General features: G+C 49.9%; 6 protein-coding genes across 6 annotated transcripts; 4 read left to right on the top strand and 2 right to left on the bottom strand.

Annotated features, from left to right (window-relative positions):
* Positions 1 to 2,505: 2,505 nt before the first annotated feature.
* Positions 2,506 to 4,339, bottom strand: CTRU02_211184 (cytochrome p450; the record flags this gene model as incomplete). Its single annotated transcript, XM_036720210.1, has 6 exons — positions 2,506 to 2,659; positions 2,730 to 2,783; positions 2,843 to 3,465; positions 3,523 to 3,655; positions 3,723 to 3,932; positions 3,987 to 4,339. 6 exons carry the CDS (start codon positions 4,337 to 4,339, stop codon positions 2,506 to 2,508), a joined length of 1,527 nt encoding a protein of 508 aa, XP_036587953.1.
* A 1,142-nt stretch (positions 4,340 to 5,481) lies between these two features.
* Positions 5,482 to 6,919, bottom strand: CTRU02_211183 (oleate delta-12 desaturase; the record flags this gene model as incomplete). The annotated part of the gene is made up of 4 exons (XM_036720209.1): positions 5,482 to 5,656; positions 5,738 to 5,966; positions 6,014 to 6,803; positions 6,869 to 6,919. 4 exons carry the CDS (start codon positions 6,917 to 6,919, stop codon positions 5,482 to 5,484), a joined length of 1,245 nt encoding a protein of 414 aa, XP_036587952.1.
* A 1,872-nt stretch (positions 6,920 to 8,791) lies between these two features.
* Positions 8,792 to 10,153, top strand: CTRU02_211182 (amp-dependent synthetase ligase; the record flags this gene model as incomplete). Its single annotated transcript, XM_036720208.1, has 1 exon — positions 8,792 to 10,153. The coding sequence occupies one exon, from the start codon at positions 8,792 to 8,794 to the stop codon at positions 10,151 to 10,153; it is 1,362 nt and encodes a 453-aa protein (XP_036587951.1).
* An 822-nt stretch (positions 10,154 to 10,975) lies between these two features.
* CTRU02_211181 (acyl-dehydrogenase) lies at positions 10,976 to 12,375 on the top strand (the record flags this gene model as incomplete). Its single annotated transcript, XM_036720207.1, has 2 exons — positions 10,976 to 11,052; positions 11,130 to 12,375. The coding sequence occupies 2 exons, from the start codon at positions 10,976 to 10,978 to the stop codon at positions 12,373 to 12,375; spliced, it is 1,323 nt and encodes a 440-aa protein (XP_036587950.1).
* Positions 12,376 to 12,913: 538 nt separating this feature from the next.
* On the top strand, positions 12,914 to 13,489 carry CTRU02_211180 (thioesterase superfamily protein; the record flags this gene model as incomplete). The annotated part of the gene is made up of 1 exon (XM_036720206.1): positions 12,914 to 13,489. The coding sequence occupies one exon, from the start codon at positions 12,914 to 12,916 to the stop codon at positions 13,487 to 13,489; it is 576 nt and encodes a 191-aa protein (XP_036587949.1).
* Positions 13,490 to 14,490: 1,001 nt separating this feature from the next.
* Positions 14,491 to 15,354, top strand: CTRU02_211179 (putative short-chain dehydrogenase; the record flags this gene model as incomplete). The annotated part of the gene is made up of 1 exon (XM_070205585.1): positions 14,491 to 15,354. The coding sequence occupies one exon, from the start codon at positions 14,491 to 14,493 to the stop codon at positions 15,352 to 15,354; it is 864 nt and encodes a 287-aa protein (XP_070060828.1).
* Positions 15,355 to 15,530: the final 176 nt, after the last annotated feature.

Raw genomic sequence — 15,530 nt, 5'->3', positions numbered from 1 at the left:
CAACACCGGCCTCTGCCTCTTATGCGGGGTTCAACGTAGAAGTTTCTCAATTGAAAAACGGACAAGAAGGGTTGTCATACACTTTATATACGAACATGCTTTGAGGCTGAAACTGAGCCAACGGAATTTGAATTCCGTCGATACTTCCTAAAATGATTGCTTATCATGACAAATCATTCAAACGTCGACATTACAACGCAGCATTCACCTAAGTACCATTGAGCTCCTTCTCCGGTCTGCCAATTGTCATCTTTGGCCGTAATAATGGCAGAGCTGAGAACTTGAACAAATAAGCGGCTGATTTTACCAAGCCTCATAGAACACAGCTTTTGGAGGTTGACAACCTAAACCCCTATGGCGAAAATAAATCATAAACATGTGTGAGATCAAAAAGGTTTTCTTGCATTGGCCACGAAGATGCACAATATCAATTTCGCCATGATTAACAAGAAATCATCAGTAAGCAGAAGCACGTCGCTATGAAAAGTAAGCGTCGTAAACTTGGTGAGGACGCGGTATCTAATCCACCCCGATCTAAATTAGCTTCAACAACCGTTCGGACAGCCGAAAGTGTGACAAACTTGGAATATACAGCTACGCTAGACGGCGTTAGAGAGTAGCTTGGTTCATGAAGTGAGGAGTTACGTAGTAAAGCACATATTTATGTCTGCGGTGTGCGCTTCAGAGGGATTACATGAACACACCGAGTGAGGTGTGTTCGGCGAGCATTGACGTTATCGTCGCAGAAGGGGCTCATCACAAGACAAGTGGTCAAAGACTTTGATCAATGAATGAATGAGACAGGGAAAGAATACGGGAATTCAGCCCAAACGACACCGTGGTTTAGGTACACTGTCAAGGCCCAATTACTGGTCCGGGCTCCCTACAAGCACTGCTGGTTGACGGATAAGCATGGCATTCGTCCTGCATATTGCTCATTTAACTAACTTCCTCTGTCGACGTGCACATAGATGGGATGCAGCTATTCAAAAGACATATCATTACTTTTTGCTGTTTCTTCTACTCAAAGTTTTCTCTACTAAATAGTCTCACTACGACGAGATACGTACTCCCTTGGCAGTCAACGAATGATTCAAGCTTACTGGAAAACAATATATTTCGTTCAATAACGCAATTGTCTTTAATAACATCAAAACCCTCATAGTGAAAGCCGTCTTTGTCTAGAAAATAAGCTTTTTGTATGTAGTTCAATTTTTGGAAAGCAAAAACTGCCCTTACCGTGCAATTGGGTGATTCACGCCAGCCAAGCTCTTACCAAACTCAATATGGGCCGTTACAGGTTGCATGACTTGTGCTAGGCTACTTGTACAACTCAAAAATATTAAAACTAGCCGGAAAGTAGACTTGATTTGCATCACCTAGATCATTCATTAAAAGACATAGATGTTGATCAGCATGAATGGGATTTTCCGGATATGGGATGTTTCTGTTGAAGAAAGTTGTTAGAAGACCAGGTCCATGCAAATCCGGTCAAGTACACCGGGTGCAATCCATCTTAGCAATAAAGGGCTTATTAATGAACAACCCGACTCGCAAAGGTTATTTATGTAATAATAAGTCCAAAGCAAGTTTCTCTGCCGTTTCTGACAAGAAACACACCCACAACGGAGTGCATGAACGGCAAACTCACATACACACAGCCTTCTTCTTTCTCTCTCGCGCTAGAAAGTTAGATATCAATTCATCTACTTCGCGTTACCTCTGCTATGATCTGCCACGTTGACTCCCCACTTAGGGGTCTATATCTAGCAACATATGTTTCGTAATATCCGCGTTGTCCGGGTCCCGCTCCAGGCTGACTGCCAAGCCGGGAACTTTCCCAATATAATCCTGCCGTTGGAGCCATGTTGAAAATGCGTAATACCCCGCCGGGGCCACATGAATAAGCTTTTTCGGCCTCTTCTCTCCGTTTGGCATGAAGTTCGTCGTTGACGGCGGAGATATCAGATGACATGCAATTAACCCATTCAAAAGAAGCAGTGTTGGAATGGCATCTAAGTGAATTTAACCTTTCTTCTTGCATTACAAAGCCAGGTTAACTCAGAGCTGCGCAATTTTCCATTGGTAGACTTTATAAGACAAGGTTTTTTGCACAACGTAACCTACCGGGTTGGTATGATTTGGATAATTAGTCCGCCAATTAACACACTCTAGCACTCGCTCAATGATTCCACAGTGACTATTGCGCCATAACATGTTGCTGGCAAAGGAAATGGTTTCTTCAACCATTCTATCAAGAACTCTGTTTCAATTTGAAATCCGTCTTATCTGAGTCATACTCTTTTCTACTGGCTTCTGTGCAATGTCTTGCTTGCAAGCCGGAAACGCCGTCTCCCCAACTCCAGTTCCAATTCCAATCTCATGCTCCAATTTTGAAAGCTGGAATCTATAAAAAAAAATGCAAAAAGTCGTGCCGCTTATGCTCCCTGCTACCAATGTGGGGGATCATCCAAATTCTCGTGTTTGTGATAAAATGCAACTGTCTCAGTTTCTGGGCTTGAGGACAACCTTCCAGTGGCCTGTAGCAAACTGCATGGTGATGTACTGCCTAAAGTCGATATCTTGTCCGGGAACCTCGAGGACGTCAAATCTCTGGAGCAGATTGGCTGCAACCATTCTCATCTCGGCCCAGGCGAAGCTAGATTTCGTTAGAACTTGATGAGGAGCGTGCAACTTTTTTTTTTAAAAAAAAAAAAAGGACAACTTACTTGATGCCTATGCACGAGTGTTTTCCTCCTGAGAAGGGGTAGTACGCATCCATGCTGCATGACATGTTAATGGTCGAGAACATTTTTCCAAAAGAGAAAGGCTAGCGACTTACTCAGGAGCAGGCGCGCCCTCCCGCTTGTCCTCCGACAGCCATCTCTCGGGCCAAAAGCGCTCAGCCTGGGGCCAGAACTCCTCATTGCGATGCAGGTCTCGGTAGGAAGCAGACACGACAGTGTGAGGGGGCAGGTCATAGCCGCAGAGGTTAACCCACTGGTTTCCGGTACGGCGGCCCATCTCGGAGGCAATAGGGTGCAGGCGGAGGTTCTCCTTGATGCAAGCCTCAAGGTACTCGTACTCGGGCTCGCTGCGGACTGACTTGCTGGTGACGATTTCATCGTTGAATCCCTTGGCGGGCAACGAAGCGAAAAGCTTGGCGCGGACGTCGGGGTTGCGGGCGAGCTCAAGGAAGAGGCAGCCTATGGTCCCGGATGTGGTCTCTGAGCCGGCGAGGAGGATTTCGGCCATTTGGTCAACAATGTCACGGGCCACCATGGTAGTGCCGGTATCAGGCTTCTTGCCTTCTTCGATGAGGTGCTGGAGGAGATCGCGGCGGTCAACTTCGGAGGTGCGCTTACGGCGTTGGACAACGGCGTCGATGGCTGTGATCATCTCGGCAGGCCAGTCGAATTGTATGTCGATACCAAAGGACCGGAAGAACTTCTTGACGTACACTGTCTGTCACCTCAAAATTAGACCTTCTGTGATATGCTGGCTTGGGCATGATGGGCTTACCTGGTATCTCTTGCTGAGACCGTCGAAAATGGAACGAGGGATGGATTTCCAGATGCGCTCGTCAACACCATCCTCGATCATGCTATCGGGGTTAGTCTGACCAAAACCCTTTCCAAAAGAGCATTCTCCCATACTGTTTGCAGTTAGCATTAGGATGAACAAAGATATAGTTTCGTTGCTGATTCATGGCAGTCACGTACATATCGAGCGCGACATTGTGCAGGTCATCCATCAAATCGACCTCAATGCCCTTCTTGGCGTAGTATACAGGATCGCCGTTGATTTGAGTCTGATACTTGTTGAGAAGATCCCGAACCGTTGTCTTGAAAAATGTCTCGAGATTATCGATATAGTTGACGGTAAAGGCAGGCGACAAGAAGCGCTTAAGGCGCTTGTGAGGCTCTGGGCGACTGGATAAGAGAGTTTAGGTCTGGCAACTTTATCTTGAGACGGAGTATGCTTACATCTCACCAAAGAGGCCGGGACTGAACTTGTCACGAGAAATCTCGGCGTACATGGCGACCTTGGGAAGATCCGTCTTCACCAAGATCGTCTTCATGGCCTCCTTGTCCGAGATCCAGACTTGGCGAGGGCCTAGTCTGACGATGCCTCCATATTTCTTGTGGCTCCTCTCCACCAACTTCCAGATGGTGCCCGTAGAGAAGAGATATTGCAGATGCAAGTTTGTCACAGGAGCATACCATGGTCCTGGAACCTTTCTGAGAGGTGATTTGAAGTTGTTGATCTTGTGCTTGATCTGGACGCCGGCGAAGACGACCACCAAGAAGTAGATGGCAAGGATGTAACCCGAAGCCATGTTGCCTAAGACTTAAAAAATAACAAAATTCAAGTCAATACTTAGAGTAAGAAGAGGCAATGAACAAAAGAATTGGATGAAGAATTTAGAAACTGAGTAGGAACAGATGATGTGAGAGACACTGACAGTACTTGTACCAAGAGCTGTCAAAGACGATATGAGCGCACATTGCCAGCCGAGCTTTCTGAAAGGTACCTTCCGGATAAGACGAACAGTTCATTATCCATCCGTCGGAGCATCCATGTACCACCGTCCCCGAAGGCGATCTCCCCTGGCTCTGGTCTTACATGAATCCGTAGGCCCAGTAGGCCAGCGACCGCTGTCGACGTATGAGTCTAGAAACTGAGGCAATCAACACGACTCAGTCTGGGCAGCATCTCGGACTGTGTAGATGCCAGCTAAAACGAGACACTGTCAAGGAAACCTTAATATATTAGAGTTCTAGTAGCACCCCGTAACGCATCTCGTAGCGTATGGGCACTGCCATCTAACTGGCTTTACAGGGGCCGCGCCGCCTAACCACTGGGAGCACCGTAACCTAACCACTGTGTGTGGTCACTCCGACTGCTTGGATCAGTGACTGCAAAGGGCTGACGCCTGATGGCGCTACTGCAACCGCTGAAAATGGGGCGGACTTCTCGCAACCGGAAACACGACTGGCTTCCCTTGACTACGTTGCCGCGTACCACGCAAGAGAGAGATGAAGGGGAAGGGTTGTACTCGATTCTGGATCTGATGTATTTGGCGCAAACTCTGTTCTTTGAGAGAGTCCATATTCTCTCGTGTCGACTCATTCTTGTCTTTTCCAATTCAGGCAAGTTACCAGATGGGAAACGAAAATCATGCTCCTTTTCAACGACCGAACTACACAGCGTTTAATGACCCATTATAGCCTGACTACGTTGTCACTGAGAGTTGCGCGTCCAGTCAAGCTGGAGTTTCAAGTAGGTTTTCAAAATTCATTTCTCTTCTCTAGTCTAGAAGTCTTCATACCCCCGCAACTATCGAACGTTCGCAGCCTTTTCAATTGAACTTTAATCGCGGAGTTGAATCCCAAACGTCTATGTCTACCAATCATCTATATGCGTCTTTAACTAAGCAAACCCGAAGGCCTCGGATACCTTCCCCTGTCATCTTTTTTCTTATTTGGCCCACCTCATAGCACCGGGGCAAGTCGGGTCATTCTCGACATACTTGAGAGTGCCAAAGACGGTCCAGAGCTGGCCCAGGAAGTTACGCTCGTCACTGTGGTAGAGGTCTCCGAGCAGGGGCTTGATTGCCTCAGTGGCCTCGTCGGCCTTGTAGAAGGGAATGCGACTAAAGTTTTATTAGCAAAGATGAAATTTTTTACAAACCTTCTCACACAAGGTTTCCAATGAAGAGAGAGGGTAATCTTACGGGAACAGGTGGTGGACAACGTGCTTCTCAATGATGCCGTGGAAAAGGTGCTTGCCAATGAATCCGAAGTCGCGGTCAATGGTAGCAAGGGCACCCTTAACGAAAGTCCAGCCCTCCTCGGTGTAGTGGGGGACCTCAGCGTGGTGATGGTGGAGGTAGGTGATAGCAACTGAGGAGTTCATGTTAGTCTTTTCGATACAATAGCTTGGAAACTCTAAAGCCATGCTCCAGGGAGGGGTGGCTAGGAGTCAAGAGAGAGGGAGGACAGATGCATACCAAGCCAGTGGTGGACCCAGAAGTACGGGACAGCGTAGAGTAGCAGGACAGTGGAGACATCCAGGATCTGGGCAGCCTTGTACAGGGCAGAGAGGGTGATGGCGAGACCAAGGTCGGAGATGGCAATGAAGATGGCCTCATTGGGACGGAAAACGGCACTGGTGGGGTCGAAGTGGCTGACGCGGAACCAGCGTCCGAGAGTACCAACCTCGCGCTGCTTGCTACCCTTGCCGGCAGTAGCGTTGAAGAACAGGTACATCTGCCATCCGAAGAGCTGGTGGCCAATAAGTGTGATGAGCTGAAGAATGGGGGTGTCTTCGAAGAGCTCGTGAAGGTCGATGCTGCCAAACAGAGGCTTCCTGGAGGTCTTGGGCTCAGTGGCAGGGACGAAGGCCATGTCCTTTTGCATGTGACCGGTGAAGCGGTGGTGGCGGTGGTGAGAGAACTTCCATGAGAAGTAGGGAACCATGAGAAAAGAGTGGAGGACCCAGCCGACACAGTCGTTCAGCCTGGTGTTCTTGGAGAAAGCGCCGTGGCCGCACTCGTGACCCAAGATCCAGACACCGGTGCACACGAGTCCCTGGACGAAGCCATAGACCATCCAAGCCGCGCCGCGGACGATGGGGTCCTGGATGTTGGGAATGTAGGTGAGAGCAGCCCAGACGAGGGCAGCGACCATGGCATAGTCACGGAAGACATAGTAGAAGGAGGTCCACAATGAAGGCTCAAAGCAGTGAGCGGGAATAGTGTCCCTGATGGTCTGGATGTCAGGGAACTCGGCCTCAGAGCTCTTCTAGTGTGAGGGTCAGTTGATCGATCGATCGCACGCACATCGGAAAGGCATTCCCGACTCACCTGCTGGGGCTTCTCGACCACTGCGGTCGTAGTGCGTTGACGAGCCGCCATCTTATGAAGGGTGCAACCTGGGATGTCTGAGATGCTTCTGTCTATACGTGGCTGTGTATGAAAATGGACAGACGGCTCACTTTCTCCTCAAGGCAGGGCGAATACCGAGCGATAAGTAAGGAACGAGATGAAGCTTCAGGAGGGACGGAAAAGAAGGTGAAGAATTCTCACTTGCCCGAGGTTAGGCCAGATACGATTTTCGCGCGGGTTCAAAATTAAGGGACTTGGCTTTCTTGCAGACCGCCACCACCAAACGTGTCTCCTTGTCTCTTTGTACCAGCAGTTGACGGTGGGTCAAGTCCATGTCAAGGGCGATCTTGGAAATAGGGGTCCAAGCATCTGGACTGATTTGCCCCAAGCATTGGCAGAACCGGCAGAAAAAAAACACACACACACACACACTTGGGACTTGTCAGTGTGCCAATGGCATGTGTTTGGAGTCGTCCGAGTGTCAGCAAAGACGTGACTCGCCGCCAGGACTAACCTTGTGGCGCTGGCTGAAAGAATCGCAGAGCCTCGGGTGATATGGTTTCCGTAGCACACTTCATGACTCAAAAAGGGACCAAGCCACGCTTCTTTTCTCTCTTCTTCATTCACGACATGTCTCACTCTTGCCACGGCCGCTGAAGAATCAGCTTCGTTCTGCGACCGCCTGCCTGTTCGGCTCTATCGAAGATCAGCACCAACATGTGTGCCCAAGAGGCAACCTACCTTTGCAGGCGGTGAGCGATATCTGGGTCACTCTGTTGAGAAGCCGCGAATCTGTTCTGCTGCAAGATCCATGGATATTCGAGAAGAGGCTTCCTCGGTTAAACAAGACTAGGCGGTATTTAGTTTAGTGAGCAAAGACTTCCATGGGTCTGGTCCCATGTACGGGTAAGAAATGGCTTCGATATCCACAAAGGAGGTCCCCCCCTCAACCCCAACGTTTTTGCCCCTGGTTCTTTGAGACCTTTGCGGAATTAACCCCCACTCTGCGTTTGAGCTTGAATCTCGTTTAGCATCGCTCTTCAGGCGGGTGTGGTGACAAAGGACCCTGAGAACCCTTTTCTGACAGAGGGCTATTTGGGCAAACCCTATTGGACGGCGCTTCCGAGTCTTTCTTATTCGTCTTCTCCAACTAGACCCAACTAACCCAAGACCCCAAAAACAAAACCGCGTGTCCTCAAGCCCATCCAAACAAAGGTCTGTGCCACAACTTCATGACCCACTCGGGGCAAAACGGGAAGAGGGGGTTCCTAATTCATGAACATAAGTCATGGGCCTGCACAAAATGTCCCCCTTTTCTGCTATCTATGCTCTCCTACTAGTCCACATCACTTTTGATGCCAAAAAAACTCACGCACAGGGTCAGGGCTTACGGGGAGCATCAGCTTCAACGCACGTTCAACCCAGCTCGCCAGCAAGTACGCTTGTTCGCTACAATTCAGAAAGCTTAACCGGCATAGGGCCCATGTAGAATTCCAGAAACAGGGCGGCTTTCTAGGGTAAACCTTCTCGCCTCCTCCTCATCTGCTTCTGCTTCTGCTTCTGCTTCTATATTCATCTCCTCGGGAATCGTTCGTTTTCGCAAGCCAGTCTCCATTGCGGACCGTTCCAAATCCCTGCAAGTGTGAACTCTGTCTATTGTCTTGTTGCAATGCAAGGCGCAAGAGAGGATCTCCATGGCGGAAATCGGAGAATGCAATCAACCTTCAATATAACCTAGAGCTTACTATCCATCTGATAATTAGAAGGGAAACCTTGCACACATACTTTGATTGCTCTTGCCATAGTCTATAGCCTCTTTGCGTTCCTTTCTATCAGTTGAAGCTGAAGCTTGACATTGCCGCATCCCGAACCCCCAACCTCTTGCCTTGGCAACCCGATAATATGACAGTGACCAAGACCAACGTTGCCAATAATGGCGACATTGCAGAGTTGATCGATTTTGTGAGGTCCAACTCTCCATTCTACGCCGAGTTCTGGGAATCGACAGTTGCCAGCAAAGACGCATCAGTCTCGTTGGACAACTTGCCCACCGTCGACCATGAGTCCTTTTGGCAGGCCAACACCTGCCTTAACAGCAAGGTAATCACATCGAAGCAGAAAGACGGCATCGTCTTTAAGACAGGTGGTATGTCACTCCTACTCATTCATATCTCGACTAGCCGCTCAATACGTGTAGGAACAACAAATCATCCCAAAGTCTCATTTTACAACCAAAAAGAGCTTCATGGGCTTTCGACACAACTAGCCGAGTCCCTCGCTCGCTGTGGCGTTGGCGAGGGAGACATGGTGGCGAATCTGTTTTACGCCGGTGATCTTTATGGCAGTTTCTTGCTGCACATCTTGTCGGTGTACTACCTGCCCGGAGGTGCTATCCAGCTCCCAGTCGCTGGCCATGTTGGAATCTCCTCTATGGAAAGGCAAATCATTGAGTTTGAGGCCACGGTCGTCCTCGCCACGGTTACGACAATGTCTCAACTTGCAGAGCGCATTCTCAACGCCGGAAAGACGCATCCTTCTGTTCGTCTACTCCTGTTCTCCGGAGAGGCCTTTTACGACGACCAGGCCGGTCTGCTCAAAGCCGCCTTCCCAAACGCCACCGTCAGATCTGTGGTCTACGGGTCAATGGATTGCGGCATTATGGGCCTGCCGCCGAAGCCCGAGCATTACGACAACGATCCCCGCCTCCATCAAGTCAACAGCCCCAACGTCATCATCGAAATCATCGATGAGGACGGCCGGGTCATAACCACGCCAGGCGAAGCGGGAAGCCTAGTGGTGACCAACATGGAGCGGCGCCTCATGCCCATTATCCGGTACCCATCCGGCGACCGGGCCACGTGGGTAGACCCCGCGTTAGGTCTGTTCCGCATCCTTGACAGGGACCGCACGGCCATCCGTCTTGGTCCCGTTTCCATCGACTTTGTGGACCTTCGACGCATCGTCGCGACCGTTCTCAACGACAAGCCTGTGGGCAAGATCCAGGCCGTCGTCACGAGAGAAAATCGTAAAGATCTTCTCACCCTGAACGTGGCTTACAAACCTGCAACGCAGGAAGAGAGTTTGCAGCTGCAGGCAGGGCTCAAGCGGGAATTGAGTGTGGTGCGGCCCATGTTTCGAGAACACGTCGAGAAGGATCTGGTAAATGAGCTTAGAATTAACTTTATCACTATGCAGGAACTTGCTGTCAATCCCAGAAGTGGAAAGATTGTCGAAGTGCTGGACCTTAGATCGACGACAGTATAACCTTGTTTTTTTTTTTCTTTTTTGTTCAGTTGGATACCTTCTCTAGACAGCTTAGTTCTTGAATGCGTAGCAAATCTACTACTAAGAAAATTATAGTGTGATGTATCGATAGCTTCCAGCATGCGATTGGCCGCTATGCGATGTTTTCTCTTTGCACTAACCGAGCTTGGCGTCCAACTGACTAGGGACGCTGGTGATTTAACCTTACGCTGCCGCCAGTTCATAACGGGAAATTATGTCGCATTTCAATCACGGCATCCGGATACGCACCGGTCGTAAAAAAAAAAAGATAGGTGCCCTAGTCACACACACACTAGCCCAAGAAGAGGTCTGGCCCGGTAGAAGCCCAGGAGCCGCCCCGCTGGTTTATCTTTCCTGGGACGGAGAGACAATTGGCCCCACGTCAACCACATATATGCCGGATGAACCGGTCGGCACATTGGGTACGGATCCGACAAATGGGGTAACACAATTACGCAAACCTACTTGACTCGCGTTGGGCGGCTCACTACCCTGCATTAAACGCTGGTCAGCTGTTTTTCTGAGACGGACTCACATGAAAGTCGTGCTGCAACCACAAAGTTTACTGTGTTGCAAGTCTGCAACGCTTTGTCTGCGAGCTGACTACGTACGCCTTTTTGGTGGTCACTGGGTATTTCATCAAAATTGATCCCAAGAACGGCGCAAGCTCCGTGTTTGTTCATGCCCTCTCAGCCAACCCTCGCTCCATACAGATCAAATCATCTCTCATGACTCTCCACACGATCCCGTGAACCAAGCAAGACCAAGCAAGACCAAGCAATACCAAAGGACCTCGCAAAAATGTCCGACAACTCCGCCAAGGACCCGAGACCAGCAGTTCCTAACCATGGGCACATGGCGGTTGGCAGTCTAGCCCCGTAATAACCCTGATGCCGCAAGCCCCCTTCCCGTTCCTATCTGTTTCCAGGCTAATGTTTCGTGGCTGTCTGTATAGATGGGCAGAACCGGCCTGGTTCAACGCCCTCGAGAGCCCACACTACAATGACTCTCACCGGAGGTTCCAGGCATATGTGCGCGACTTCGTCGACACTCATCTGCTCCCGCATGCCCAGGAGTGGGAGGCGGCCGGAGAATGCCCTTTGCCAGCAAGGTTGAAGTTTGCCAAGTCCGGTTTAGCTTTTCTCGACGTGCCAAGGGAATACCGTCCCAAGGAGCTCATGACGATCGCGGGCATCCCATTTGATCAGCTCGACGTCTTTCACGAGCTGATCCTGATGGATGAGATGGCCCGCATCCCGAGCGGGGTGCCCCTCGCTCTGGCGGGGGCATCCAACGTCGGGGCCCCGCCTGTCTGGGCAGCGGGGACTGAGGACCAGAAGAGAAGGTGGCTGCCGGGCCTTTTCACGTGGGAGACGAGCTTCTGTCTTGCCATCACGGAGCCGACGGCTGGCAGTGATGTGAGCGCCATCCGCGCGACCGCCAAGAAAACCGCAGACGGCAAGTTTTATGTGGTGAACGGGCGCAAGAAGTGGGTTACTGGGGCGCCGTGGGCGACTCACATGACAACTGCTGTCCGGATGGGAGAACCCGGCCGGAGCGGCATCTCGCTGCTCGTTGTGCCCTTGAAGTCGCCCGGCATAACGATAAGGAAGATCCACAACTCTGGCCACAACGCCGGCGGCTCCTCTTGGGTCATACTGGAGAATGTTCAAGTTCCGGTTGACCATTTACTGGGAGAGGAGAACGGAGCGTTCCCCATCATCATGCGCAATTTCAACAAGGAGCGCTTCATCTTGACGGTGGACTGCAATAGGCAGGCCCGTATCTGTCTTTCAGAGGCACTTCAGCATGCGCATGATCGGGAAACGTTTGGGAAGCCGCTTGCTTCGAACCAAATCATCCGTCACAAAATCACCACACTTGCGCGGGAAATAGAAGGGCACTGGGCCTGGCTAGAACAGATAGCGTATCATGTGAATATCCACGGTTGGCAGACGAAAGACGTTGCCAGTAGGATTGCGTTGGCTAAGATCCAGGGGGGTAGGATGGTTGAGCAGGCCGTGAGGGAGAGCCAGCAGGTACACGGCGGAATGGGCTTCGAAAGAGGTGTCACCATGACTGAGCAGATATCACGCGACCTCCGTCTAAAGGTTATCGGCGGGGGCAGCGAGGAGATCCTGAGCGACCTCGCATGGCGAGAGGAACACAAGCGGGCCACGGGCCTAGGCGCCAAACTCTAGCGGGCAGAACTTCTACATTGGATAAAGTTAGATAGAGTTAATGCAGCCTTGTATGAATACGTAGTATTATCAATACAACAAACTTTTTGATTTATCTACTCTTTGGCAGTAGGCTTGGCAACTCGCGAGTCAGTACGGGTGTGCGTTCAGCTCGTCAATGACCTGATTATGAGCCGCTGCACTCTGAAGCCCAAAGTTACCTCTCGACTTGTCGTCTGATGTGTCCCCGTCGATCCGGATAAACTTAGGTGTTTGAGATTACTTCAAATGTCAGCAGGTTGCAAGTGCAATGCCTCAATGTTATTGGAGGAGGAAGATATGTTACTAATGCGTAACCAGCTTACATGATGGGTACGGTGTAGGTCTAGCTCCCCTGTCTACTATTCTTGTACGGCACCGAACAATACCCCGCAAAACGATACCGAGGTAACTCTATCCAACCGGGTGACCCCCCTCCTCACCTTCGTTGATTTTTCAGTCATTTGCTCACTGCGGTCCCATGCAAACCAACTTTCATCTGCTTATCCAATAGTTCGCCATGACTTCCGGGAGCGTCAAATCCAACCCAGAATTCGAGCACTTTGCATCAATACCCTGGTGCGCCAAAGTTCTCGCCAAATTTGACTCACCCTCACACGTCGTGCAAGTGTCTGCGAACAGGACAATACTGCCGACGAAGGAGAACTCATACGTCGGCGGAACCCTCAACACGCCAGACACTATTGCCGCATGGCTCGTTCTATACCCCCGCCCACAGCCACCTGATTGGAAGGTAGACGAGTTGTGCTCTCTCATCACGTTCAAAGATGGCACGATTGGCTTCCCCGGGACGGCACACGGGGGAATTGTTGCCTTGGTTCTGGACGAGGTTACGGGCATGACTATCGTGGCGCAAAGGCCGGAAGGGACAGAGCCAAACAAGGACTTCCGGACGGCGTATCTAAACACTACATTCCTCAAGCCTGTTCCCGCTCCAGGGACAGTTCTTGTGAGATCGAGGATCTCAAAGACTGAAGGTCGCAAAAACTTTGTCACTGCAGAAATAGAGAATGAAAACGGAGAGGTATTGGCCAAAGCGGAAGTTTTGTACGTTTCGATACGGAATAAGCTGTGAGACGTTCGTTGTCTGTGGATATATCGGCACCAAGACTACATCAATCAGCATTGCGAGCATGGAAATTAGATCTAGAATGTTACGATGAATACAGTGATGAAGGGAACGGGCGGCGAAATACAGATTCTGTTTATCTTCAGAGACTTTAGCCTGTTCGGTACCCATTCCAATTGGAGGTAAATGGGGTTCGTTAAGCTTATGCGCGATGTGATACAGAGAGTTGGAGCTAGATAGCTAAGATACATCTAGTACAGCTTCACCAACCAATCACAGGTCAGTTATATGAACATCTATTAGTTGGTCTTATTTCTATCATTTAGCACGCAACCGAAGACCTTAAATATCGGGTTGTCTTCAAAGTATGTAAACCTCCAACCAGTTGACCAAAGGTTAAGAGAAATGGTCACGTCTTGTGGATGTGCTCCTGGTAGTGTTTTGAGACTGACTAATCACTGAGCGATAGTAGATGAAACTCGGCCGCCAAAATTATGATAAAGCAGTACTGCAAGGCTAGGCAGAATATGGCGTAACTGATTAAAATAGCGCTGCATAGAAGCAACTCGGATGTTGATCGGGTCACTGACGTCGTTAATTGCAGGCCGATACTGGGCTTTGGCAGGTTGTGGGGGTATTGCGAGCTTGCTTTGAAGCTTTTATTGGGCCAAGCTCCCCTTACACTACATTGAGCAGGCCCCACTTGCGGGCCGCCCTGTCTATGGTATTAACGCCAGTCGGCTTGAAGCAGCCTCCAGGTAGTTCTTTTGATGGGTAAAACCACATCTGCTGATAAATTCTGAAATCGCTGACAAATTCTGTGAATTTCGAGAGGCGATTCAATATGTGGTACCTATCCAGGAGTAGCCCGAGTGATTATATAGAAGGTCGCATGATCAGATTGGGCGAACAGTCAAACCTCAGGGTCACCCTTTTCCTTCTCTTCAACACTCACATAACGCTACCAAAAACTTGTTTAGCTGCAATCCAGTATTTTCATTTCAGCGATGGCCCTGCCCTACAAGAAAGTTCTCCTCGTCGGAGCCACCTCTGGCATAGGAGCCGCTCTAGCCGACAAGCTCGTTGAAAATGGAACCTTTGTCATAGCTGCCGGGAGACGAAAGGAAAACCTGGAAAAGTTCGTCGCAAAACACGGAGTCCACAAGGCTGCGGGGTCTGTGGTTGATATCCTCAAACTCAATTCAGTAAGGCTGCCTCTCTGCGAGTTACTTGTAGTTTCGATGCGTGATGCTGACGCCTTTGTGAAGATCCCATATTTTGCTGCAACCATCATCAAGGACCATCCCGACCTAGACTGTGTCTTTCTCAACGCCGGCATACAGAGGGGTTTAGACTTCACAGATGCCGAGTCTGTAGATCTTGATGTTGTGTATGATGAGCTTTTGGCGAACTATCTCTCCCATGTGCACCTTACCAAGGCTTTTCTTCCTCACCTGTCGAAGCAGACCAACGAGGTGGCTCTGGTGCACACCACCTCGCAGCTCGGTCTCATCCCCATGTGCCCGAATTACAGTGGCTCAAAAGCCGCTATGCACAGCTTCATTCTCGCGTTGAGGGCTCAGTTGAAGGCCGGTACGAGCAACGTCAAGGTCATCGAGGTCTATCCACCGGCTGTACAGACCGAGTTGCACGACGCAAAAAACCAGCCAGACTTGAAAAATGGACATGAGATTGGTATGCCTGTGAGCGAATTCGCTGATGAGGTATATGAGAGATGGCTTGCTGGCGACGAGCAGATCCCGGTGGGAACGGCGAAGCCTATGTTTGATGCTTTTGAGAACAAAAGACAAGAGTACTTCAGCACCTTCAACTCTCAGATGGATGAGTTGCTGGTTGATTTTACAGCATAGTAGTTATAGAACTTTTTCAGTCGAGAAAATACCAATATGTGCATCGTATCAAAGCGACAGAGCTAAGCAATAAGTACATCTAATAGAAAATAAGATCTACTTACCGAGTTCTAGTGTAACCAACGCGGCAAGAGATTTCAATTTCAGGGCTAATATTATATTTCACGGAAGAAGTT

The sequence above is a fragment of the Colletotrichum truncatum genome (assembly GCF_014235925.2).
Source record: "Colletotrichum truncatum strain CMES1059 chromosome Unknown Contig_0007, whole genome shotgun sequence".
Lineage (NCBI taxonomy): Eukaryota > Fungi > Ascomycota > Sordariomycetes > Glomerellales > Glomerellaceae > Colletotrichum > Colletotrichum truncatum.
Note: the sequence above shows the minus strand (reverse complement) of the source record. Positions and strands in the feature narration are given on the sequence as shown.